Raw genomic sequence first — 25728 nt, forward strand, 5'->3', positions numbered from 1 at the left:
GTGCAAATAAATAAATAAACAAATGAATAAATAAATAAATAAATAAAATGGAAGTTTGCTGATACTTTGCTCTTGGGAAATGACTTATCGCGATAAAAAAGACCTAATTGCACGCTTTAAAAAAAGAAGAAGCTAAAACAACAGGATGGATCCTGCTGTTGTCTCATTTTACTTGTCATTCCTCTTTAAATCTTAATCCAAAAACATCCCTCAGAAGTCTCCCCCCCCCCCCTCCAAATCACCTTTTCTCTAATCCTAATTTGCACACAAGAAGATTGCTAAAGGGCTGCCTGTGCCAAAGGAAAGGGTCCTACGGGTCAGACGGGGTTATTGGGGAATAACCCTTCATCCAGTGTTAGGTAGGGACCGTCTGGATTAGTGATGCAAATGTTCCCATATCTGATCAATGGCGAGGCCCAATCCACCTTTTATTTAGTGTTGGGGGATCATCACTCTCTTTCTAAACAAATGAAAGTCATCCTGTGGTAAATGCTAGATGATTCAAATATTGTAGGAAAACATGTGAGAGAGCAAAACCTCTAATAGCCTACAGAATATGACTATACGACCAATTATATGTATTATATTATATATTTATATTGATTCGTTATTATGACCCTATACAAGTGTATCAGCCACCGTTTGAATTTGATTTATGGTAATTAGATGTGTGTGTGTGTCATTTTCTTATTTGCAGGTGTCCGAAAGGAAAACTAAAACAGCATTTCGTCAGATCCAGCTCTGCGACTATAATAGATCTGCTATGTAAATGACATATATCGCTGATGATTATACTAAGAAACAGTTTACATCCACCTGCAGTTGATCCCTTTGTAGAAATAAAGTATAGCCGATCTTGTTAAATGCAATAAGGCATTTGAAATGAAATGGTTAAATGTCACGTTTGAGGCTATCGCTGGCTGTCGTCTTCCGTCTGAGTAATAGTCCTGGTGTTTCATGGTGATAAACATTGATTCAATCACACCTTTGTGAAACCATGAATTACTTCCCCGAGAACAAACAGTATGGGACTATTTTTTTGTGCTCCTATCAAACTAACAATTCGCCATCCAGAGGACGATCTTCCACTAATCCCGACAATCAGCTGCGCGTTAGATAGTTTAAATACACTTTTTTTTCCGAGCAGAAATTCAGGGGATCAGTGTTACACTTTTCCTATAGGATTAAACAGATCTTCCTTTGCTCTTGAATGGAGGCAGGGAACCTACCGTTGCCCGGCCCTGAAGGCCCAGGGTGCCCTTTTGATCATTTCAGTCTCTCCTTGGTGCAATACTTCTGATTGGCCAAGAGAGTAAGAAGGGGGAAAATCTTTAATTAAGCAGATAATCTCTTGTTGGGACGAGAGCAGCTCCATTTCAGAGCCCCCTCCTTGAATCTTGGAAGCCCTGGTGAAGCTTCATGTGCTGGTAGCTCAGTTTCCTCTCCATCGTTTGACTGTCTGCAGGCTTTGAACGGGCTCAGAGTCACCGCCATCCCCCTCACCTGTCAGGATGTTCATGCATTTGGAGGTTTTCTATTATATTTTCATCCTCCTGGCGCACATGAGGTCCTACTGCTGCTGGTAAGTTGGATCTATTCTGATTTATTTTTATTTCCTTCAGATTTATTTTGAGTCCTGATGATGTTCATCTCCAAACAGTTCATTCATGTCGGTGGCAATTCACCTAACACAAGCATTTATTATGTGTCTGTATGAAATTGTTTGTAAGCCCTCAATTATATATATATATATTTTCTCTCATCAGTCGTTAGAGTATTATTCAAAAGGCATAACAGTACCAATAAAATCAATTAATTAAACAACTGGAAATTAGGTAACTGGATTTATTTTATTCATTTCATCAGTATCACTTTGTAATAAGGCACCTTTTATAAAGGGTTTATAAATGAATGGCTTTATTAATGGTGAATAAATAATTTATACCATGTGGTCACTTATTTCTAGGAAAGGGCTGCAGATGATCTAGACCAAAATCCATCTATTAACCAGTTATTAACATTTATAAAGACAGACTTGATGGCTTATTAGAACACCAGCCAGTGGGATTTTCCACAACCTGGCAACCCAAAATTTCAAGTAACAAAGTGCTAATAACATTAGCATTGCCCTCAATTCTTACATTTCTGGAATGTTTTTTAACAAACTGCGTGTTGTTCACTGAGGTTTGGATGCCCACCGGTGTCATGGTTTAACATGTTACAAAGTGCACTAATGAGAGATGTTAGCAGAGGAATTTGTGGAGGACACTGAGCTTCCCTGAGTGAATAAGCTGTCTTCTTTTCCAGGTCAGTGAATAATTTCTTGATGACTGGACCCAAGGTAAGCCAACTTTCTTTTGATCTTTTCTCCCTGTCCCTTTTCCCCAAAAGAGAGAGGGAGAGAAAACATGGCTTCTGTGTCTTGTGCAGGCTTGTTGTACCTGTCTGTAGGCAACAAGACACTAATGATATATCAGTGATATTCTTGGCCCTTTGTGATTTGTTTCCCCCCTTCGTACACTTGACCTCATTCAGAGGCTCTGTGTATCTGCGGGTTGAATGTTTTAAGAGGCGAGGGCAGGCATTGCTGTAGTGGGTGGTCATCATTAGTGAGCCGGACCCCTGTGAAAGAGGTGGTACTCCATCTCCCCAAAGGCCACTTGAGACATATTAGTTATATTATCGTTCACACAGTATGAACAGGCAGCAGAGAGGCGGGCGAAAGCCAAGGAAAGAGAGTACTGGCGTAAGAGAGCCCAACAATTCATCCCATTCACAGCGAGTTTAAAAAGTCTTGTAATGTTTGAATGCACTTCACATTGTTTTTGTTACGAAAATCTCAATCTCCAAAGCATGAGGGACTTATTGTTATATGTTTGACGCCAGTAGGAAGATATAAATGTAAAAGAGACTGAGGCTTGGTTGGATCTGTGAACACTGACTCTCTTTAAGTGGCATCGGTCTGATCTCTGTGTTCTGGGCTCAGGCTCACATTTTTCGCATCAGGTCATCCCCAAAGACTAATTAAAAACTGATTTTCATAATCTAAGGTGGATGTATCCAGGCATCAAATGAATGCCAGATGCTTCAGAACCATCCGAACCTCTAAAGTCATGCTGTCATTGTTGCAAGACGTAGGGTGCCTGCACATTATTTTATGGGTTTAATATTTCCCCTGTCTCTGCTGCTGCAGGCATACCTGATCTACTCCAGCAGTGTGGCAGCAGGAGCTCAGAGTGGCATAGAGGAGTGCAAATATCAGTTTGCATGGGACCGCTGGAACTGCCCAGAGCGAGCTCTGCAGCTGTCCACGCACAGCAGCCTGCGCAGCGGTAAGTCCAGAGTCCCCAGAGACCAGCCGGCCTGAACACCAGCTCAGACACCTCTACACTGCAGCTATGCTTAGAGAGGTTGCACTTCTAAAGGGGAAACATGGCTAATGGATTTTCAAAGATCTTTAAAAAGTGTTTTGTAACTGTGTTTGTTGCAAGTCTCTGTGTTAGAGGGGAGGGCTTTTTTTCCTTTGTGAAATAGAGATGTTTGCTCAGTCAAAACATTCACCACCCTCTGGGATAGTTACAGTGGGCACGGTTGCTAGAGGCAAAACAAACACACTAATCCATTTCACAACACCCCCAGAATCACTGCCTCTATTTGCAGCTTATGAAAGCAATGAGCAGAGATTCACAAGAGAGAGTCAAATGTGTCTGGCAATACAACTTAATGTAGGCAAAGTTTAGAATTATTACCAATAAGACTGGTTTTACGGTCCTGAACGACATTGCTTAATAAAGTAAAGCCGACATTACAAGTAGGACTAAATATGGAATATGATAATTAAAACTTGTTATGCAGGTTATGCAACTTACTGAGACAAGGAGATTGTAATATAATGTATGACATCCCTAACCTACAAGTGATCTGCGTGATGAGACAAGGCGGTTAATGAGTCTCTCTGTTGACAGCAAATCGGGAGACAGCATTTGTTCATGCCATCAGCTCCGCTGGAGTCATGTACACTTTGACCAGGAACTGCAGTCTTGGAGACTTTGACAACTGCGGCTGTGATGACAGCAGGAACGGACAGCGAGGTCAGAGAAGCACCCAAATCTGTACAAGAATACCCCTCAACAGTTGATATGTGAGAGGGTGATTTTAACTTAATTCTTTTTAGGTGGTCACGGCTGGCTCTGGGGCGGCTGCAGTGACAACGTCGGCTTTGGCGAGGCCATCTCCAAACAGTTTGTCGATGCCTTGGAGACTGGGCAGGATGCACGGGCAGCTATGAATCTCCATAATAACGAGGCTGGACGCAAGGTACAGTAGGTGATTCACTCCATCCACTTGACAAAAAGAGATGACGAGCTATTGCTACTTAATTACCTCACAAACATGAGCCTTTAGTACAATTATGTGACTTTAATGCCTCAATTTGAAACATACAGTATTTAAAGTGGGTGGCGGCTCGGTTGAAATTTTGGGAATCTCTCCTGGCCCTCCAACTGATTGCAGAGTGTAAAGCACCTTTTGAATCATTTTCTTCCCTGCTCAGAATTACACTGAGTGTGCCACCCAAGCATCCCTTTCACGTCGCTATAAGTGAGGTGCCACTCGTCCCCAATAATAACAGTGTGTTCGGTGTACCAGAAGGGCCTATTTACCAGTGCTGAATGCCCCTTATGACAATACCTCAACTCAAGAATCTCAGGATCGCTGGTGCAAGCTTAATTAGAGATCCTGGGGAGCCAGACATTGCACAGCATTCTGTATTATGCTGCTTTTTAAAATAAGTGTTTAGTTTTATTCTTGCAATAAGGATCCCACATTTATGTTGGTCTTTGTTTGGCCCCGAGGGAGTCTGAGGGGACCACAGGCGTGCAGCTGAAGTGCTCTTTGTTTACGGTGCCTTTGCTCCCCCCTGTTGGGCCCTAGGATCCCCATGGCACCTGGAGCATCATTGTAACAGAAAAAAATGGGGATAGAAAGAGAGAAAAACTCCTTTTTCATTTCTCCACTCAATGGGACTCTCCATCGGGTCTTCTCACACTAGAAAACATGTTGATAATGAACATGCTAAATAAATACTCCTATTTCTTCTGGGGTGACAATAGGACTCGATGTGAAACTTTGATTCAGCCTCACCTCAACAGAAAGTTCATCCCCTCCTCACGAAAAGAAAACGTCTCTTTTCAACTGACAGCTGTTTTGTGTCGGGTAAAGTCAGGAAACACTGAGGACGACAAAGAAACTCAGCAACGGACCTTGAAGCTATAATTTCTTCCTTTCAGTGTATTCATCCCTTTTTTTTTTACTAAACTGGAAAACTTTGAGAACACAATCAGTTAATTTGACAACACATCAATCAAGAGACAATGGACATCCTGTCTTTTACACACACACACACACATATATATATACTTACATATACACACGCACAACCACAAACTATAAATACATTTGAATAAAGTGAACCTTCCTTTCTTGTGTCTCCAGGCTGTGAAGGGGACCATGCAGAGGACATGTAAATGCCATGGGGTGTCAGGAAGCTGCACCACTCAGACCTGCTGGCTGCAGCTGCCAGAGTTCAGGGAGGTGGGGAACTATTTGAAGGAGAAGTACCACCGGGCTCTGAAGGTGGATCTCCTCCGAGGAGCCGGGAACAGCGCGGCCAGCCGGGGGGCCATCGCCGAGACCTTCAGCTCCATCTCTCGCAAGGAGTTGGTCCACCTCGAAGACTCCCCCGATTACTGCCTGGAAAACCGCACCCTGGGCCTGCCAGGCACAGAGGGCCGTGAGTGCCTCAAGAAGGGCAAGAACTTGAGCAAATGGGAGAAGCGGAGCTGCAAGAGGCTCTGCGGAGAGTGCGGGCTGGCCGTGGAGGAGCGCAAAGCCGAGATGGTGTCGAGCTGTAATTGCAAATTCCACTGGTGCTGCGCGGTGAAGTGCGAGCAGTGCAGGAAGACAGTGACCAAGTACTTTTGTGTAAAGAAAGGAGGCCAGAGGGGAAGGAACGAGAGTGCCAGTAGCCGCCGGAAGAACCTTAGACTGAGGAAGAAGCACTGAGCATCGTCATCACTTCTCCCCTGCTGTCATCATATGTGTACCGCTGCAGCTCTTGTCAGCACCCAAACTCTCTGTGCATGTTCAGATAGTGTGTGTTTTGGACAGAAATGTAGCAGAAATACAAATTCAGACCACCTTTGTTGTCAATTTTGTATTAATGGGATGTGCACAAAGCCACATGATAGAGAAGATGAGAAGGGAAGGTTTTTACAACTTTGTAGAATATTTGGTATAAATGTATTTAAGATATATTTTTATACTTTTTACAACATTTTGAAAAGTCACTGGGCATTTGAAGAGTATTTCTCTGACTTCCAAATTCTCCACAACGTGATTTATTTATTTTCATACGTACGCGGAAACCTTCAATGGTTATTCGTTTTTGAGAGATGGATGATCTGACTCTTGGCATAATTAGCTTTTAAAGTCACAGTTTTCAAGACCACGTCAGGTTGTATTCCCACAAATGCCTGAGACTGCCAGCCTGGCAGTGATCTTCATCTATTTCAACTATCTCGCTTTGAATCTATTTAGAAACATTTTGACATATTTTGGGGACAGTCCGCTCTCCCGTCATGTGGCTCGCCCTGACCTTTGCTGCCCTCCTGATGTATTTAATTGTATATAAAATGAAGCACTTTGTATTGTACATTGTTAATTTATTGCACATCATTTCCTAGTTTTACTTTATTGTTAGTTGCCTTTGTGGTTTATTTTCTATTAAAAATGTAATGAAATAATAATAAATCCTTCGATCTTATAAATCATTCGGTCTGAAGAAAGTGGTCCTCCTTCTTTAGCGTACTCTTTGAGACAGTAATACCTGATGGTTTGCAGTAACACGCAGCCTTCCTCTTCACATTATTCACACTGGGGTTAGGATACTGGGGCAAACCAACAAGAATAGAGAACTTTCCTAGCGTACTCTTCGTTCCATCACGCCTTTCTCAATTTCGCCTCAACAAATACCTCCCGTTCTCTCCCTCATCATGGTAATCCTCAAAGAGCCCCCTAACTCCCAAGCGCTTGGAAGTTTCTTTACTGTTTAATACTAGTTTAATTAACTTTGTCCAGACAGAGTAGGGCCGTGGGGGTGGAGGGCATGAGGCAAGTTGCCCTCAAAAATCATCCCGCCTCTAATTTTGTATGCTAATCTCCTTTTTCACGCGGCACCTCCTTAGGAGTGGGGGAAAGAAATGTTGGGAAAACTTTGGGTTGCCTGTGCAGGGCTTCCTGCGGCTGTTTTATTTCTGGGCCCACCTATTTGGATCCTTTCACTCCTCTAGGGCCTTCCTTTGGTCGATTTAACAATGAATGCAGAGCTAATCAGCTCTCTCGGAAATGCACCACTGTCGAGGAAGGTAATCCCTTCTTCTCCACTCTCAATGGGCTGTCGCCTTCTAAAGGACTTTGGGAAAAGGCTTTGCACAGATTCACACTGTTCTCTCAAAAGAAGTTAGTTCAAGTATTGTGCCCAAACAAGTGGGTTTTATAAACACATGCTTGCCAGGATACTCACCCCACCTGCAAGTAAGAAGTGCCAGGCCCAGGCAGACTAGCACATGGCAGCCGAAGCCGAAACCCTTCAGACGAGATGGGACATGAAAGAGGAGATTAGAGGTCCCATTGAGAAGGGGGCGTTCATTTCTGCACCTTCCTCCTTTTACTCAATAAAGTGTCAAGGAAACACCTTGTTGACATCTTATTTACCAAATAATGATCATAATCAAAACTCCTCCCTCCTCTGGTGACCCCTGTGGGCTGGCTGGATTGCTCTGCCTGGCATGCAGCACTCACCAACAAAAGAACCAGCATACCAAGCTTTTGCCCCGCGGCTCTGTGGACGTTCTGCAATTTACTGCGACGGGGAATTCAACAGAGGCACGTCAAAATGCTCATTCACTGTATTTTAAAAGGTAATGCAAATTTATAATTGGGACGTCCTTTAAACCTGGCGTGCAGAATGCATCTGATTCTTATTTGGACTTTTTCTTTGGGTTAATGACGTGAGTCATGCTGTTGTGCACTGGCTGGCTCTCAGCAGAAGATCTTTCCCACTTATACCCACATGTAAAAAATAATCCCACAAAAAGGAGAGCCTGCTGACACAGCAATCAGTTAATGTGTGGGAAAGAAAATACAGAAAAACATGTTTGGCCGTTTTTAAAGTTCAGCCGGTTGACACACCTGTGACACCGTCTGCTTATTCAGTCAAGATCGTTTGTGCACCAGCAGCAGTGTATGAAGATAATACTCTGCTTAACCTGGAGACCCAACGTCAGGTGCTGGACTGCAGAGATCAACATCTCAGCTTCAAAAAGAGAGAAGAAAGTGAATTAATGCTTACATTGCACAAGATTACCACTGTGACACTTAGCCTTTACCCTGCTGTGCCATACTTTTCTATTTGTCTCCAATCACGGGTGTCTCTTAATGCTCATAACATCATCGACTGCTATAAGTTGGCTACGAGATTCACATGAACAACCAGAGACCACAGTTTGAGGCAAAAACCTGAATTACAGACGCACAAAAACATGTCTATCATCTTTTGTCTCTATTACTCTCATGTTGTCTTTTTTTCACATTCTCTGTGTCAGTGTCATTCCCTCAAATGAACAACTCCACAAATTCAAACAGGAAAGGGAGATGAACTGAAACGATGATGAACTGCACGTGACGCTGATCGTGACTCAGACTACACAATTTCCCCCCACCCAGAGAGTGACACGACCTCCGACCGAGGGGTCTGAACTTCCGTCTCTTGGGCTGGCCCTGCCATGTTCAATTTGCCATAACACATGAGCCCGAGGTGGCGGAGAGAGAGAGGGGACACCACAGAGGAAGAGTGGGCTTTTTAAACAGATGTTTTCTCACAGAGCTTGAAGGATTGATTTAAACTTCTTTAGGGAGCACCGGAGATTATTGATAGAAATGTGGAAATGTTTTTACTATACAGTCCCAGCAGCATTAAAAGATAATTGTTATCAAATTTTGAGTTTTAGTTTGAGGTGGAATTGAGTGGTTTTGTTTAAATGAATACTTTTGTGGTTCTGCAACTTAGCACTCTGACATGTAGTTAGTACAGAGAAAGAATTACACAAAGGGGGCAGATTTCTCTCAGGTAGCGATAATAATGCAATCAATAAAAGATGGGAAAACGACTTATAATGCTTCAGAGAATTCTTGACTAATAGGATTTGTGGCTTAGGAGTTCTGGACCTACAACACCTAGAGGGGCCAGGGTCAGTATGAATGTGAGAGAAAGCCAACACAGATGAGTGGGACTTCCACCATGTGCTCTTAAAGTAGTTAACAAAACTGAAATCTGTAGTTACCTGCATTGCATCATTATTCCATTAGCTGTAAGCTCAATAAACTGGGTGTTTGCAGCAGTAATCGGATGCTTTCACTCCTCAGGAAGCAGTTTCATTGCAACAGTAGCTCCTCGAGAGACTCTTTGTTTTGACAGCAGTCCATCTGTTGGGGAGAAGACAGCAGTGGTGTGTGTGTGTTTGTTGCTATCAGCAGGATTGAGATACAAGCTTCTTGAGGCTCACCAGGGTGGTCGATCTCCTGGCTGTGGGTTTCTACAAAGAATGGGGGAGAGAGGAGCATCAGAGGGATCAGCTCACTGATCTGCACAGGAAACACAGAGCATGGGAACCCACCAGGGAGCCCAAACTAGTCCCTGCAGTGGAAATCTGCTGATAAAGCCTGACTCAAGAGAAAACATACAAGATGTATCAGCTTTTCACAAAAGGTTCAGGAGATGCTTTTGTACTTTTGAGCTAGAATTATGCCTGTTTATGGCTTTAAAAAGCTGTCACAAAAAGCTTAGAAATACAGAGTGCCAATGATCAAAGTGATTGATAAGATGTACTCTGTCTAGTTCAATACCAGTCTGACATTGACGAAACAGAGCAAGGCTCCATCAGCTGTTAAAGTCCACTGAGCAAGGTACAGTGTGCACTGCTATCTCGTGAAGAATGATCGCCCACTGATCAATACAGTAATGCTGAGGCAATGATAACCATAGTTAAATATTGTCTCAGGATTTCAAAAGTGTTTGCTCAGTCTTTCATTACCATATCCTTCATAGAGAGAAAGATGAAGAGTGCGGGGACAACTTCTCAACCTGTCTGATGAAAAGATATTGCATTGTGTGCTGTATCACGCTTCATCAATGACATTACTCTGCATTATTGCTTCCTACTGTACAGCATATTGTTCAGACCAGCACTGGTGGAGGAAGTATTCACATTCAGATCACCTAATTAAACAAAAGTGGCAATATCACATTATAAAAATACTTGATTGCAGGTAAAAGTCATTCAAAATTTTACTTAAGTAAAAGTAAAAGTATTATCAGCGATGTGTACTTGATGCAAAAAATGAAAGTACTTATTGTGCAGGATGGCCCCTCCCAGTGTCACAATTATATTGTTGTTTTTTGTTAATACAAAAAATGTAAAATGAAAAAAGTAAAAAATATATATAACAAAATAAAAAATAATGACTGTAGTTGGTCAAGTTGGAGCTTATCTAAACTGCTTTATAAACTTTTGGGTCGTTTAATCTATCTACAATGCATCATATTTTATAAACTCATGTGTTTTGTTTGTAAAACCTTGAACTGCACTTCAGTCTTCTTATAAAATTCCAACCTCTGCATGCAGTTTTAATCATGCTCACTCACCGCGCAGATGTAAATGTTTCTGTTTGACGGTCAATTTTCTGAAAAACTGCAAGAAAAACAAGTGCGATAGCGCCCTCTAGTGGTAGATGCAGACTATTACAATATGAGAGTTTTATCTTCCAGTACAGTAGGTGTCGCTGTCCGATAGTATTGGCATGCAATTATCGTGGTGTTTCCCTGACTGCTTTAGTTTGTGTCGTTTGTTTTCTGGCTGTCAACACGGTGTGTAAACACTTAACGTTAACGTTGCACGGAACAGGACCGGAGGGAGAGATAACTACTCACAGGACGGCGCAGATTTCCTTCATTGATTTAATAACTGTGAATGGGAATGGTTGCATGATATTCCCGCTGCCGACTCTGGAGCCTAGCAGGGTAGAGTCCGTAAGAAAAGCCAGTGTCTGGTTGTTTCATTGTAAGGAGGACGGAGGCAGCTAATCAGCGCTTGACGACGACCATGGCAGCGGCGACCGTAGTGGAGGCTGACCCGGCGGCGGGCGAAGGCGGCGCCGCTTTCACCGGCGTCCAGAACAGGGACTGGGATGAGTCTCAGCTCCGAAAATATTCATTCCCAACCAAGCCCATTCCCAGACTGTCTCATACGGACCCCAGAGCAGAGATCCTAATAAACAATGAGGTAAACCGGCTAAGTTAGCTTGCTGAAACTTTGCCCTATCAGTTCAAAGCAAGAACCGCAAAGGTAGACCTGCAGACAAACCCTGTTATGATGACAGTTTGACCAAGCTGCAGCTTGGAAACGTCATTAGTGTACATTGTTTTATCTACGTAAAGCTAGGTATTGAAAGGGAATATATAGTGTATATAATTTTGTTTAACCTGGTCTTGAGTGAACGATTTTATTATAAATCATCACTCAGATTGCAGCCTAATTTTAGAGGTCAAGCAGCTTAATTTGTAATGATGCTATCACAACAACCTTAAGTTAAGAGATGTAGAGCTGAAACAATTAGTCAATTGACAGAAACGTATTGGGCAGCTGTATTGCTACTGTATTATTAATTTAAGTCATTGTTCAAGCAAAAATGCTCCAAATGTCCTAGTTCCAGCATTCCCAGTTGGAAGGATTTAAGCCTAGAAATATGCATTAGTAACAATGAATTACAAAGTAAGTAACAAGATGAAGGTACTTTTCATTAAAATAAGCAGCTCAACTGTGAATATTTTGAAAAGTGTGACTTTGGTTGCTATCAGTGGGCTTTTTGTACTTTTGGGAATGACAGCATAATAAAACTGCAAAGCCCATTGGGATTCAATTTCAAGGGTTATCCAATTAGTGATGTCACATCAGGTAGTTTACCATTGACAGCCTGCTGGTGAAGGCTGACTGCTGATAAAACAATATATTCATTGATAACTTTACAGGTACCTTGGTGCATTTTCTGGTTAGGAGAAAAAATTGCTTGTTTTCTTATGATTGCATTTCTCAGAGGGCAGAATGGGTAGCCTGCTAGTACTGTACACGCCATGTCATTATTTCCATTAATGAGCCACAGTCATAGTTTGTGTTTTGATAAGGGAACCTGCTCACCTGAGTAATGCTTATTGGTGTCTGTGGTTCCAGACAAAATGGAAACATTCAGGAGATCATTTAAGCTGGTCTCATCCAGATGCAGACCAAGAAGATTTGCAAATTAGATTCTGCTTTAGAGGAACTGAACCTTTCTCTTCTATCAGTCATTATTATTGTAGACAGCAATAGAAATGTGTCATCTACTTCTTAAAGTTGACCAGGTTCCTGTTTTGGTGAGTCTATTGCACACTAACAATAGTCAGCTCTTGAGAAGTGGTTTATCCTGCTGATTTGATGAATGAGTGCTCTCTACATAATACAACACAAAACACTGAGAACAAATTAACACAGATTCATAATTTGCACTAAAATGTCTACTGTGAGATGCACAATTTTCCATTCTTGAGTGCTTAAAAGTCTGCTTCCAAGAAGTCTTGGTGTGTGAACTGGAATAGGCTGACAAAATAGGTTATGATGGGCAACAAAATCAGTCAGTTAGTAGAATAACCCATACATGCATCATGTATCCCTTTATTCTCTACAGTAGGCATGGTTTGCACTATTGCACATTTGTAATGTAAAATAAAAAAATTGCAATTTTAGGGCTGAAGAAGTGGAATATCCAAAAAGCAGGATCATGATTGATCATGATTTCTTTTGCATATCGTTCAGCCCCAGTAAAAGTGAATGTTATTTGTTTGGCGTGAAGAAATTGGAGAGGTCATGGTCATTTTCATCAGGAGCTGTTTGGGCATGAACTCTGAATGACTGAATACATCACACTAAAGAAAAGTGATATAATGGCTCACATTAGGAGTGACCTCTTAATCTTTTTCCTTTTCGTTTTAGAATTGGAATTCTATGGCCTTATTATTCTAGAACTCCCCTAACGGCCAATCACATACGCGCGCGTGCGAGAGTGTGACGAGAACAGCGTTGAAATGCCCAAATATGGCTTGTTCATACTGTCGCCGGTGCAAGCCGTATCAAGACCGAATCGAGATGTGAGGATACATTTTTATAATTTACAACGACACACAAAGTCAACCCAATGCGTGTTATCGGATCTGAAGTGTCAGAGCATCACGTGTGACCGGTGGTTTCTTTACGCCAGAAACGGCAACTTAAACACTGACCACACTACAGTTAGTCTACGGCGTTGTGTTTCCCAATATCATTTTAAGTCTTCGGGACCGCACACTCCCCGCGTCCCCCGGCGAAAGTGAAACCGAGAGCCGGTTCAGTGAAAGACAGGCAACGGGAGCGCGCCCACCAGGCTACGTTCAGTTAGTCACGTAGCCCTCGGAGCTCAGACGGTCCAGTGCCATACACTGCACCATGGATGCACTGCACGGGTGTGTGCTGGGATTTCTGTTCCTTTTTGATTAAAAGGTTATTCTAGACAGACATATTTTAGATTTTGTGCTGAAAAACACTGTGACACATGCAGCAATTTATTTTATGAACCACATTAGTATATGTTAAAGAAAAATGTTTAATTGCCGTTTTATGCACCTGCTGTAGATTTAGAAAAAACAAATCCTACAGTATAATCATGATCATCATAATCATAAAATACTACAGTCACTTTAATATTAGTATGGACCACCAGTATAACTCTTTTAACAGTCTTGTAGTGCAGACTTGTGTATAGGCTAATTGACTTTAACTATAAAAAGTAAAATGTTTTGTAATACTACTGTATTGAAATGTCCTTTATCTGTTTTCAGGAACCGGTGGTTTTAACAGACACAAACCTTGTGTACCCAGCTCTCAAATGGGACATTGCGTACCTCCAGGAGAACATTGGAAATGGAGACTTCTCTGTGTACATTGCTGAAAACCACAAATTCCTCTACTATGATGAGAAAAAAATGGCTCATTTTGAGAACTTTGTCCCCAAGTCACAACGAATGGAAATGAAATTCTCTGAATTTGTGGAAAAAATGCATATGACGGAGGAAATGGGAGGAGAGGAGAGGTAAGACATATTTATAAGGATATTTTAGTTGGAACAGGAATATGATGTGAGTTATGTTTATATTAACTCTGCCTATGCTGATGCTCAATCTAAACCAAATCCTCCCTTTGAAGCTCAAACATGCAAGTAACCTAAGTGGGTCAGACCAAGATGTGATTGTGCTGCAGGTGTGCTTGACAGTGAAGAGTATTTTCTCTCATTAAGTGTAATGCAGTACAGGAAAGAGGAGCGACTGACTAAGCATTTATACAAGAGAATCAGGGAAGAAGCCTATTACTGTGACCCGACTTGGCCTGGCAGCACACACACAGATCACTTACTAAAGTGAACTCGCTGACGCTCACAGTTATTTGGAATGACACTTTCTACTTCTACCACTTGTAGTTTGCTGAAGTAGAAGCACCTTGTACACAAGCTTATATTCTGCAGACACATTTATAGCAGTTAGCTACATTGCGATTTGTTTCAGGTAGAACGAAGTGGCTCAAACATTTTCATTTCTCTTTTCTTATGCACTTCAAGGGTATATCTGCAGCAGACCCTGAATGACACAGTAGGCAAGAAGATTGTTGTTGACTTCCTTGGTTTCAACTGGAACTGGATCAACAAGCAGCAAGCCAGGAGAAACTGGGGACAACTGACGTCCAACCTGCTGCTTATAGGCATGGAGGGTACGCGTTCTGGCAAAAGGAATGCAGTTTCACAGTTTCTGCTGTGTAATGTAGGATAATGTGGCTCCTCACATTTCATTCTCCTCAATGTTTTCCACACATCACATTTTCTATTAATACTCTCTCACCATAGGCAATGTGACACCAGCACATTACGACGAGCAGCAGAACTTCTTTGCACAGATCAAAGGCCATAAGAGATGCATCCTGTTCCCGCCAGAGCAGTTTGAGTGTCTCTATCCATATCCTGTGCATCACCCCTGTGACAGACAGAGCCAAGTAAGCCATAGAACATTATTTAAGTAATAGCATTACCGTCATCTATAGTGGTAGAGATAATTCACAGCAAACCCCTCAGAAAGAGGGAATCTTCTCAAACACGTCATACAATGGTGTCTACACATTAAAGAAAGGTATTATGAAGCTAGTGTTAAGATTACTTGAAATATGGACATACATTTTGGAAAAATTGATATTCTTTGAAAGTGAGACTTATTTTAAAACAAATTCCAGAAAAGTAGGAAGGTATTAAATGTATTTTAGTTACTAAAGACAGATGTGTGATGTGCAGTATGTTCATGTTTTGTAATTAATCCATATTTCTCATTTTTAGGTTGATTTTGATAACCCCAATTATGAGAAGTTTCCCAATTTTAAAAATGTTGTTGGCTATGAGGCTGTTGTGGGCCCAGGAGATGTGCTCTACATCCCCATGTATTGGTAAGAAGTGCTTCTGTATGGTCTTTTTTATAGAAATGATGTATACTTATGTTGAGAAATCACCATCACTAAATCAGCTGATCATCTCTAGGGTATTAAGTTTCTTGGATGCACTGCCAGCAGATGTGTTTTCATGCTCTCTGCATTTCAGTATGATATTCTTTGATTTAACTGCTCAAGATGCTGCGAGAAAATTATTTATCAATGTTTTTTTTTTAATTATTATTGAGTGTTTAATGTGCCTTATTGATTGGCCCAGAATTGGCAGACATTTGTGGTGTCTAATGTAACTACTGTTACTGTTACTGTTGATGCAGTTGAAATTGTTTGCAATAAAGCTGTTGGTCAGAATTGCAGCTTTCAAGCAGAAACATGTACATAAGCTCCAAGATCAAGAAAAGCTGGCCTGGCAGCTGTCACTGCACTCACTTGAAATGTCTACACCCAGTGATTACATTTCCTTGCTTTGGCATTTATTTTTGGGAGACATGAATATGTCTCCACTAAGAAAAAGTGCAAGACAACAGTGTATTACCTGCAAACAATCTCTTACTTGTATTTATGATGCTGACATTAAATATTAGTTAGTTTGGGGGCAAGAACAGCAGAAAGAGTTTGATGACTTTAGTTATTTATAGTTTTTCTTCTTTCTTCAGGTGGCATCACATTGAATCACTGTTGAATGGTGGAGTGACAATCACTGTAAACTTCTGGTACAAAGTATGCATATTTGAGTCTTTACAACCGTTACTTCAACATTTGCATTGCAACATTAACACTCCATATTTCGTCATGATCACTCACCTATTTGACTCATTTGTTCAGGGTGCCCCCACACCCAAGAGGATAGAATACCCACTGCGAGCTCATCAGAAGGTGGCTATCATGAGAAATATTGAGAAGATGCTGGGGGAAGCGTTTGGAAACCCACATGAGGTAAAAGCACTTGCTTTTATATCCTCTTTGCAATACAAACTCTTTCCTATCATCAGTGTACTGATTGCGTAAGTCGGACATGAATGTCACACTGCCATTTTCGCACTGCCAGTTTCTAGAACATCAAATCAGATCCACATTTAGGTCACCTGTTAAATGAAATCCCTGGGGCATGCTGACCCTTCCAGCAACCCAATTACTGCGAATATTTATGGCTTACCTGATTTAGTACAAAGGAAAGATATATGCAGTCTGGGACAATGAGTAAAACACTGTAATATGTCTGACACTATGAAGAAGCTTATCATAACCAAGAATGCTTTTTTTCCCTGTAGGTTGGACCTTTACTGAGAACAATGATCAAGGGACGATATGACCAGGATCTCAGTTAGAGCCCCACCCTTAAAACTGTTAACTGCTTCAGAAAACTGTTTGCGTGTGAAAGTGAGACTGCTGCGTGCGTAATGTGCATTCTGACTTTGGAGCTACGTATCACTGCATGGAAATAAGCGGCCATCTTGAAACCATTCTGCTTCAGTCGTCTCCGAGTGCCATGGTCATTGCAAAGACAACAATTAGAGAAGACACATCTCACTAACTCATGGGAATTCCCCCTACTTGAAGAAGTCTTTGAAGAAGAGGCCTTGTTTGGCTTAAGTCTAGATATATTTATGTGAACCAGTGTTTTCTCAACATTCTCATAATTCAAGCTAATGGGTATTTGGGTGCATTTGCTCACCGGGTCAGTCGAAGTTATCTGAGATCGGTACCTTTGGAACAACCTCAATATTTTAACCACTAATGGATGAATCAAGGGATATTCCATATATATATACAGTACACATCAGTTAAATACAGGACATTTCTTATATACATGTAATAACAATGGGTTGATTACTAAATGTGGAATGATCATACTGTATTCTCCATCTTTATCACTAAGACAGCTTTAAAACTGATTGGGTTCATATCTCTAAAGATGACAGGTCTTGTAAGTGTTTTTGAAATATTTATCCATGTAATCTACATTATTGCTACGTCTACCTACATGGTTTTGGGGAGTGAGCAGCAAGAACTTTCTGTTGCAAAGAAGACAGCATAGGCACGGTAATAAAACACAGAAGTACAGTAATTAAAAACTGTGATGAAATATGATCAAAAATATGTGTGGATGTGGAAGGAAGGAATATGTGACTGCTTGCAGCTAAGTTATTTTAGCTGAGTGATTGCTTTGTGTTTTATTTATGCTCTTGCAGTTTGATTTATATTTCAAGGATTTTATTGGATGTGCTATTCTGCATACCAGTAAATGTTGAGGGACCACTGATAAATGACATACTGCAATTTTAGTTGCTAATAGTTAACTTTAAGAATTAAAAGAAACTACTGTAAGTTACTGTTTTTGGGGAAACTTCTCAAAGTAATTACAGGTGATGTTTTCTTGGGAATATGATAGCTGAAACTGTTGTGAGTGTAAAAGTGGTTAACTAGAATGATACATTTATGTTAAAATGTTTGAATGGACTCAACTAGCTGACTGCTGGGATGTAGCTTATGTATCAGCCATTGCAGTGTAACATAATGTACCATCTAATGGTCAAGTTTGCAGTTTCATGCTAAGCTTGATGTATTGTTACCTGGTCCATGTACTATCCTGCTACAATACAAATATTCAATATGTTGTATTAAATGCAGCAGATCTGAGATAGAATTACGCTGCAATGTGTACAAAAGTCTAATTCCGGTTGAAAACTTGTTCTTATGATTACTGTGGGTTCATCCTCAAAAATGCACTTGTTTTTACTTACATGCAGCCATATTTTGAACTTTAATGTGCTCTCGAAGTATTGTAAAAATGTATACTAAACAAAAGGGGAAGATCATTTCATATGTTGTGCTGTATGTGCCAAACCAACATATATACCAGTAGATGGTATCTCCATATTCAGAGAACTTTGTTTGCTTGTGACATTGGATGAATCTGTAAGTGATGAACTATAAAATAGGAATACCCAAGTACTTAATTCACCGGGACATACTGGTTTTGTTTTGTCAGATTAAGGTTCAACCTTTAAATTGCTGATAATGTGCACATCTATTTCTTACAGATTGCACAATGATGGTACAGAGCTACTTCCTCTGTAAAAAAAAAAGAATTGACCTGATGTTTCATCTCTCTCTTCTAAGTTAACCCTGTTTACTATATGTGCCTTGCTTGACAAGGGCGTGGCACTAAATGTTGCAAGGACTTGGTTTTTAAAATGTTTATTTTATCGTCAAAATGTTTGTTTTCACTCTGGCATTAAACAGCTTTATAAGGTGGAACTGACAAGTGTTCTTGGAGATAGAAGCATGTTTCTAATGATGGATGCCTGTTTTTGTTTTCAACATACAGTATGTGCTCTCCGTATTCCTCTGATTAAAAGGTTGTTTTCAAAGTTCTACAGTTCTGAATGACTGCTGAAAGATGTGATTTCTTACACACAAAGCCATGAATTTAAATATTTGATGGTTTTGAATTTGTATCTTAAGTAACGAGTGAATAATAATTCAATGAATACGTTGTGAATGATCTACAAAAATTAGCATTTATTTACTATAAATTGTGCGTCAGCGGTTTCTCAAAGCGCAAGGTTTACACTCAGCTGTGACTGAACAGCTTCAGTAAATCCAGTCCATGCTCTACAGTAACATCATCATATAGTCTTTAAAGACAACATTGCTGCTGATGACAAGTATCAGTAACAATGCATCTTTTCAACACTTGATTGTGTTACACCTACACTCAGGAAAACTATATTATATCACCAATCAAAAACAATTGCTTATACCTGCTCCAAATGGATGCAGACAGGAACACAAATAATCAACAGTATAATAAACATCAGTATAATACTAGTAAAAAAAAACCTGACCAACGCATTTATCCTAATACACAACTAACAAGAATCAAATAAGAATCCACTCATAATCGAAAATTCCACAACCAACAATCACAAGCGAAGCAAAATTCACAACACAAATGAGATAAAAGGAGTCGTGATAGAGGACCGTATCATCATGTAAATGGACCCTGAAAGCACACTACAGGCCTCTTCACAAGAAACACGTGATCAGAGACTTTGTCAAATCTAAACATCTATATCAAAAATAAAGATAATGCTGTTGGAATGAACTTCAAAATCAAGTCCTCCAGCGGCAAGTGTCACTAAAATTTAGGGGGCAGCCATAGTCCTCCACTTCATGATGCCAGGAATTATAGTGCTGTAATAGTTAGTGCACCCCTTGAGAATTAAATTTGTTGTGCTAGAAAATTAACAATTTATTGAGAGTTATAGTGTTTTCCAGTAATAAAATGACATTTAATGTGTGTGAAAAGAAGTGCACCACTTGTTTTCTCAGGACTTAGTTGCGTCACTGACAAATATTTCCTCGCATGCTGCACTTTGGGATGGCTTTGAGCCAAGGTCATCATGTTTCAGTTTCTTTGAATCATGTCTTTCTGTTTTTGGAAATTATACATAACAAAAGAGATTTTATATAGTGTAAAATCTTGCATATTATCACATACCCTTCCTTAATTTGCCCTGAGGGGTGCGATAGAAAGTGTTCAAAACCAATAAGGAATAAGGCCTTCCTCTTGTGGACTTAATTTCTAGCAAAATATTCACTGTTATCAGGACAATTCAAAGCTGGTTCTGTCTTCATTATCCAAAGTTATCTGGATAATTTTGGTCCAATCTGGAACATGGACTGAGAAAAAGAACCATGTGTTCAACAAAATTATCCGGCTAACTCAGTTAACTTGTTTCATGCAGGCCAGATTCTTTAGCCGACATTCACTACTGTAAGACTAGTCTTTGTACGTAAACAATGCAGTAGGTGTATCTTAAGTACTATAAACTGGAGTACTGCTGTGGCTACCTGCTGTACAAATGTACATTACAAAATCTATATGTCAGCTTCATTTGAAACCATTTTGTAGCACAACAAACTGTCCAAAACAGAAGGTGTGACCAAACATTTTCACAGCACTGTTTCACTCTTGCATGATGTAAAAATAGAACTTTAAATGAAATTGGCATCAATGATTTAATATGTACATAAAAAAGCAGTTGAGATTTATAATGTCAAGAAGAAACTCTACAGCACCACTAGAACTTATTTACAGAAATGACACTTGATTCATCTCTATAACTCCATGTCATAATTATGAATCTATACTGTACTGAGTTAAAGTAAATACAAATAAAAACAATAAGAAATGAAAAAAAAGATAATAATGTCAGTGCAACATCAGACCTGCTGAGATGGCGCAAGTAGATAGGTTAGGCTGTTGCACAAACAAGAACAAAAGTTACAACATCCCCACAAAAATATCACACAAAATTCAAAAAGCTCCTCAAGGAAGAGATGCAACTGAAACACTGTAAATGTTTTAACCAAGGCATATAATGGTAACAGTTTTTGTAAATAAGCCACTGACACACTAACAAATATCTTCCTTTACTTGGGAAAAATCTAACAAATTCAGGATAAATGAACATAATACATTAAAAATAGTGTAAACAATATTGTCAGTAGCTGCTCTTACAGTATTGTGCTTGTCATCAATGGAATCTGTACTTCCGTGCAGGCTTGAGGTTGACATATGTCTTCTTCATGTCCTCGGTCTCATCTTTCTTCACAAGTTGATATCGCTCTCCTTTTGTGGTTACCACCTGGTTACCGTGGTACCGAACTAGCTTCTTTGGAGCCTGTAAAAATCCCACCAGAATGCACAAGTTTTATCGCATGAAACAGATTTGATGAAGCTACATTGTGAATATAGAGTATAACCAGAGACTTACATCTTTTGGGGCAACAGGACGGTGTGTTTTGTTATCATCCTCACTGTCCACCAGCATGTACCTGTGGAGATGACACATAGACATAAACACTGACACTAAGAAGTGAGGCCACTTCTGCTCTCCACAGGATTATAGCAATCTTACTCACTTCTCAAGGATGCTCTCTTTAAGTTTGTGATCTGCCAGTGAGGAAATACTCTTCCCATGGTTTACCTGAGGCAAGAGGATATCGTCAAATCAGACAGCTAATATACCCAAGGTAGGCAGCAGCATAAATCACAGTGGCAGTCTTTTTTGTGTGCAGCAGAGACTCACATTAAGAGGAGTGGGGCTGAGTTGGACATCGCCCTCTATGATAAGTCGCACAGCTTCCTCCATGTCTCCTTTGGCAATAGATAGGGCGCTGCGGGCCTCGGACAGACTACACTTGGGAAACATCTCCAGCAGGTGCTGCTCCTGGGTTTCCCACTCAGACACTGGTAGCTGGACATATGCACATTTATATTACCTCTAATTCAGATGGATGTAAACCATATCAACATCAAAATTAATTAAATTATAGTAATTGAAAAATTCCAAACGCATCAAGAAATGGAAAATAATGTGTTGATGTGTGCTGAAATGATAACCTTGGCAGTGGCGCCCTCTGTCTGTGTTTTAAGGCACTGCGTTTCTCTTCCTGGTGGAGGTTCACTGGGCAGGGTGGTGAGTTTCAATGAAATCTCTCCTGTCCTTGCCTTAGGCACACCGTTTTCTTCATCAGCTAAAAAGGAAACAAAGAAATGAACATCAATACACTGTAGTATTAATCTTAGGCTGATCATCCCTATCTAAAATGAGTGTCACTGCCCACTAAAGTTTTGATGACTCATTTGTCAACATTGTGAAGAAACACAATACTACTAACACAATACTATATGTATTAGAACTAATAATAAAAGCACTACCTGAGGTACGAGCAGTGGCTAGTTTTGAAGCCAAGCTGAACATCATTTCACAGACCTTGACACTGCAAAATGAAAAAACGCATTTGCAATAACAAAAAATGACAGTGATGTAGTTGTCTGGTTTTACTTATCACAGACAGCCGTACAATCTGAGTAAAGAAAAAAGTGTGACTGTCTGTTTACCTGTCAATATCGGCAAAGCCTGGTATGTAAGCTTCTAGCATCTCTGCAAAGTCCTCCACGTCAAAGTTCTCCTCAACACTCTGCTGAGAGCCAAGATCCTCCAGGACTCCAGTAATGTAAGACAGAAGAACATCATCCAGTGTGCTGCATCAAAGGGTAAAACACAAGTTACCGTAAAACTGACTAAACTGGACTTTTTTGTAAGGATGCGGAAAACAAAATCTGAGGAATTGTTTACCTGAGATCTGCATCAGGAATGTAAGTCTGGATAAATTCGTGCAGCGCAGTGTGAATGATTTTGTGGAGGTCCATTGCGTTCTCCTACAGTGCAGTAAAGGAAATACAGAGTCAAAGTGCAAGAGTTGGGGTACAGCAGATGGTCATGGCAGTTATAATGAGCAGCAGTGACTGCAAACCTTAAATAACCATACACAACAGTTGTCACCCATGTACCAAATATGGTACACTACCAGCTCAGACTTACATACAAATGTTACAAAAGCTTCTCTTACGAAAGCTTGGTTGTGAACGCTTGCTGCCGCTGCAGCATCTTACGCGGACGCTAGTCGTGTACAATATTGACTTAAACGCACGACCTATACACTACATGAATTTATCAGCTGGTAGACTTCACGATTAATTTCAACAAAGATCGCCAGTCAAGTTAGCCTGGATGCAACGACAACATTAAAATGGTTGAGGATGCTAACGACACGTCTTCACTATATAAAGTAAGTTAATTGATGTTAAAGTAACCCTACATATCCATGTAGCTAACGTTAATGTCATTAAACAATGCTTTTGCATCACACTCTCCTTGCTAGCGTTAGTTTTGCTGCCCAGCGTTAGCAGCTACTCGGACATTAGTTATCAGCTATCTTATCGTTATATTAACGGTTAATATTGTAACGCCACAGCTAAGGCTATCATTAGCTAACCATTACTGGACAGCCGTGTGTTATTATCCACCTCATACAGTCAATTGTTCCACGCCCTGTCATATTGTCTCAACATTATCTGTGTGCATTCACCAACATGGTTAACCTTCATCTTCCTATGAAGAGAAATAACAGTAACGCTAGGTTGTTACTAGCGCTAGCTAAATGGGTTAGCTAACAACAACTGCGAGCTAACGTTTATCGCTTAATGCCAAACCAACCTCGGTTATTTGTATCGGAGATACTTTTAATGGAGTAAAACTTACTGTGAGAGAAATTATAGAGACATGAAGCTCAAAGTCTTCCCCAAATGTATACGGGGAGGCTGGTCAGTGCTGTGCTTACAGGCTTTCTGTCCGTGCTGCTTGTTAGCCCGCACGATTCAAAACATCAGCACGTCATTTCCTCTGATTGTGAGCAGTGGGGTCAAGTGCAGCTACATTTTATGAATGTCTATATGTGTGACACATGTTTGGATTGATTGTTTAACATGGATCTAAATGCTGTGTGGAACTAAGAAAAGAGATGTATGATGAAAAAGAGACAGAAGCCGTGTTCAATACCTGCTTAATTTATACAGACCTCACAAATTAAACATAGCCTGAGGGACTGATCAGCAACTATTTTGATCAATCATTTTTTCAAGCAAAAATGCCCAGAATTAGCTTGTTCCTGCTCCTCCAATATGAGGATTACCTGTTTTATATAATTGCAAACTGAATATCTTTGGGTTTTGGACTGTTGTTTGGACAAAACAAGACATTGAACAGGTCACCTTGGATTGTTTGTTGCTGCCCTACATTACATGGATTACATTACAATACTTTCTCATCCCCAATTTACCTTTCTTTTTTGGTTTTATCCTTAAAGAAATTAACTAAAATGATTAAAAATGCAGCTATTGTCCACATCCAATTGTCCACATTATAGAAGTTTGCTATTTTGTCAACAATATTTCATATGTCACAACATTGTGATTAAGCTATTCCACACATCATACTTGCGATGCCATACCTAATATGTGGTGTTCAAGGTCATAAAACCCATTTGTAAAATGTTAAAATCTTTTTCCGGTCCTCCAGCTGTCATCAAACATTTATCTCTTGGAGATCCCATTTAATTTTTTCTCATGTTCCACTGAAAACCTAAGCAATTACAATTAAGAATACAGCTAACACGTTTAATTAAGACTTTGTCCTCAATACATGTGAAGCTTTCTGTGACCCATCTTTGTTTTCTTGACTCAGTGTCTGAACACTGGTCTAGCCTACATTAGGCCAGTAAATAGTCTACTCTCACTTGGACATTATCTTATATCTTTTGCCAGATCCATACATAGTTGATGATCAAGGTGTTATCTGAGGCAACATCAATGATGTCATCAGATCCTGTTCTCAGTTACCTCCGCCTGTGTTGGTATTATAGCAGATATGTACCTGTAAATCATTAATGCCCATTCAATTGTTTCCCTGCTCCCTTGGCAGTATCTCTTGCCGGCTGTAGTATTTCATCGGGAAATATGGTACACGCTACTGATAAAACAAGCAAGAACAATTCTCAACTTGGCTGAACTCTGTTTCAACTCTGAGCTCATGGCTAGACAGGTGGGGCTGAGGTATCGGGGCAGAGCGTGTAAAATCTACAGCAAAGGAGAGCATCTCGGTTTTCTCCATGTGTATTAACAGCTGACACTGAGAACAGCCTGCAAGACATATAACACATACTATTGAGTAGCATCAATATACTGTAATTATATGTTCACACTGATATTAAAATCGAACAGACTCAAGTTTCAGGCAACATTTACTCACCTTTTTATGTACAAAGCAAATTCTTGCCACATTTAGCCCCAAACAAAAATGGATGATCTCAAAGCCACCGTGGATCCTGTATAATCATGTTTTTTTTCCAATTTAGAAGTCAGGGGTAAATATTAACTCATGTTGACAGACCCACTAAAGCTGAAACTGGTTTCCTTTTTCTTCTTTTTAAAGTCAAAGGTGTCTCAACACAAGGTGGCAGCATTGAGTTATTAGTGACAGTAGGACCTCATCCACATCTCTGGGAGATGGTTTGCTCTTTACCTCCAGTAGAAAGAAATCAACAAAAGAGATTTATTGCTAATATCAGATCCACAATAGTTTGTAGCATCTTGGGATAAAATACTCAGCCCTATTCATTCTGTAACACACCTAAGGATAATTCACCA

At 40.3% G+C, this 25728-nt stretch overlaps 3 protein-coding genes across 3 annotated transcripts; 2 read left to right on the forward strand and 1 right to left on the reverse strand.

Moving 5' to 3' along the window:
• Positions 1-1511: 1511 nt before the first annotated feature.
• Positions 1512-6063, forward strand: wnt8b (wingless-type MMTV integration site family, member 8b). Its single transcript, XM_070915700.1, has 6 exons — positions 1512-1582; positions 2308-2341; positions 3194-3332; positions 3966-4091; positions 4175-4317; positions 5494-6063. The coding sequence occupies exons 1-6, from the start codon at positions 1512-1514 to the stop codon at positions 6061-6063; spliced, it is 1083 nt and encodes a 360-aa protein (XP_070771801.1).
• A 5156-nt stretch (positions 6064-11219) lies between these two features.
• On the forward strand, positions 11220-16993 carry hif1an (hypoxia inducible factor 1 subunit alpha inhibitor). The gene is made up of 8 exons (XM_070916150.1): positions 11220-11399; positions 14024-14274; positions 14797-14945; positions 15079-15224; positions 15559-15665; positions 16322-16385; positions 16491-16601; positions 16937-16993. The coding sequence occupies exons 1-8, from the start codon at positions 11220-11222 to the stop codon at positions 16991-16993; spliced, it is 1065 nt and encodes a 354-aa protein (XP_070772251.1).
• Positions 16994-21174: 4181 nt separating this feature from the next.
• cuedc2 (CUE domain containing 2) lies at positions 21175-23892 on the reverse strand. Its single transcript, XM_070916577.1, has 9 exons — positions 23786-23892; positions 22820-22902; positions 22582-22725; positions 22399-22460; positions 22081-22214; positions 21767-21934; positions 21600-21664; positions 21452-21512; positions 21175-21358 (listed from the first exon to the last, which is right to left on the reverse strand). Exons 2-9 carry the CDS (start codon positions 22891-22893, stop codon positions 21212-21214), a joined length of 855 nt encoding a protein of 284 aa, XP_070772678.1. The 5' UTR covers positions 22894-22902; positions 23786-23892; the 3' UTR covers positions 21175-21211.
• Between the last annotated feature and the right edge of the window lie 1836 nt (positions 23893-25728).

Source organism: Enoplosus armatus, chromosome 12 (assembly GCF_043641665.1).
Source record: "Enoplosus armatus isolate fEnoArm2 chromosome 12, fEnoArm2.hap1, whole genome shotgun sequence".
Taxonomy (NCBI): domain Eukaryota; kingdom Metazoa; phylum Chordata; class Actinopteri; order Centrarchiformes; family Enoplosidae; genus Enoplosus; species Enoplosus armatus.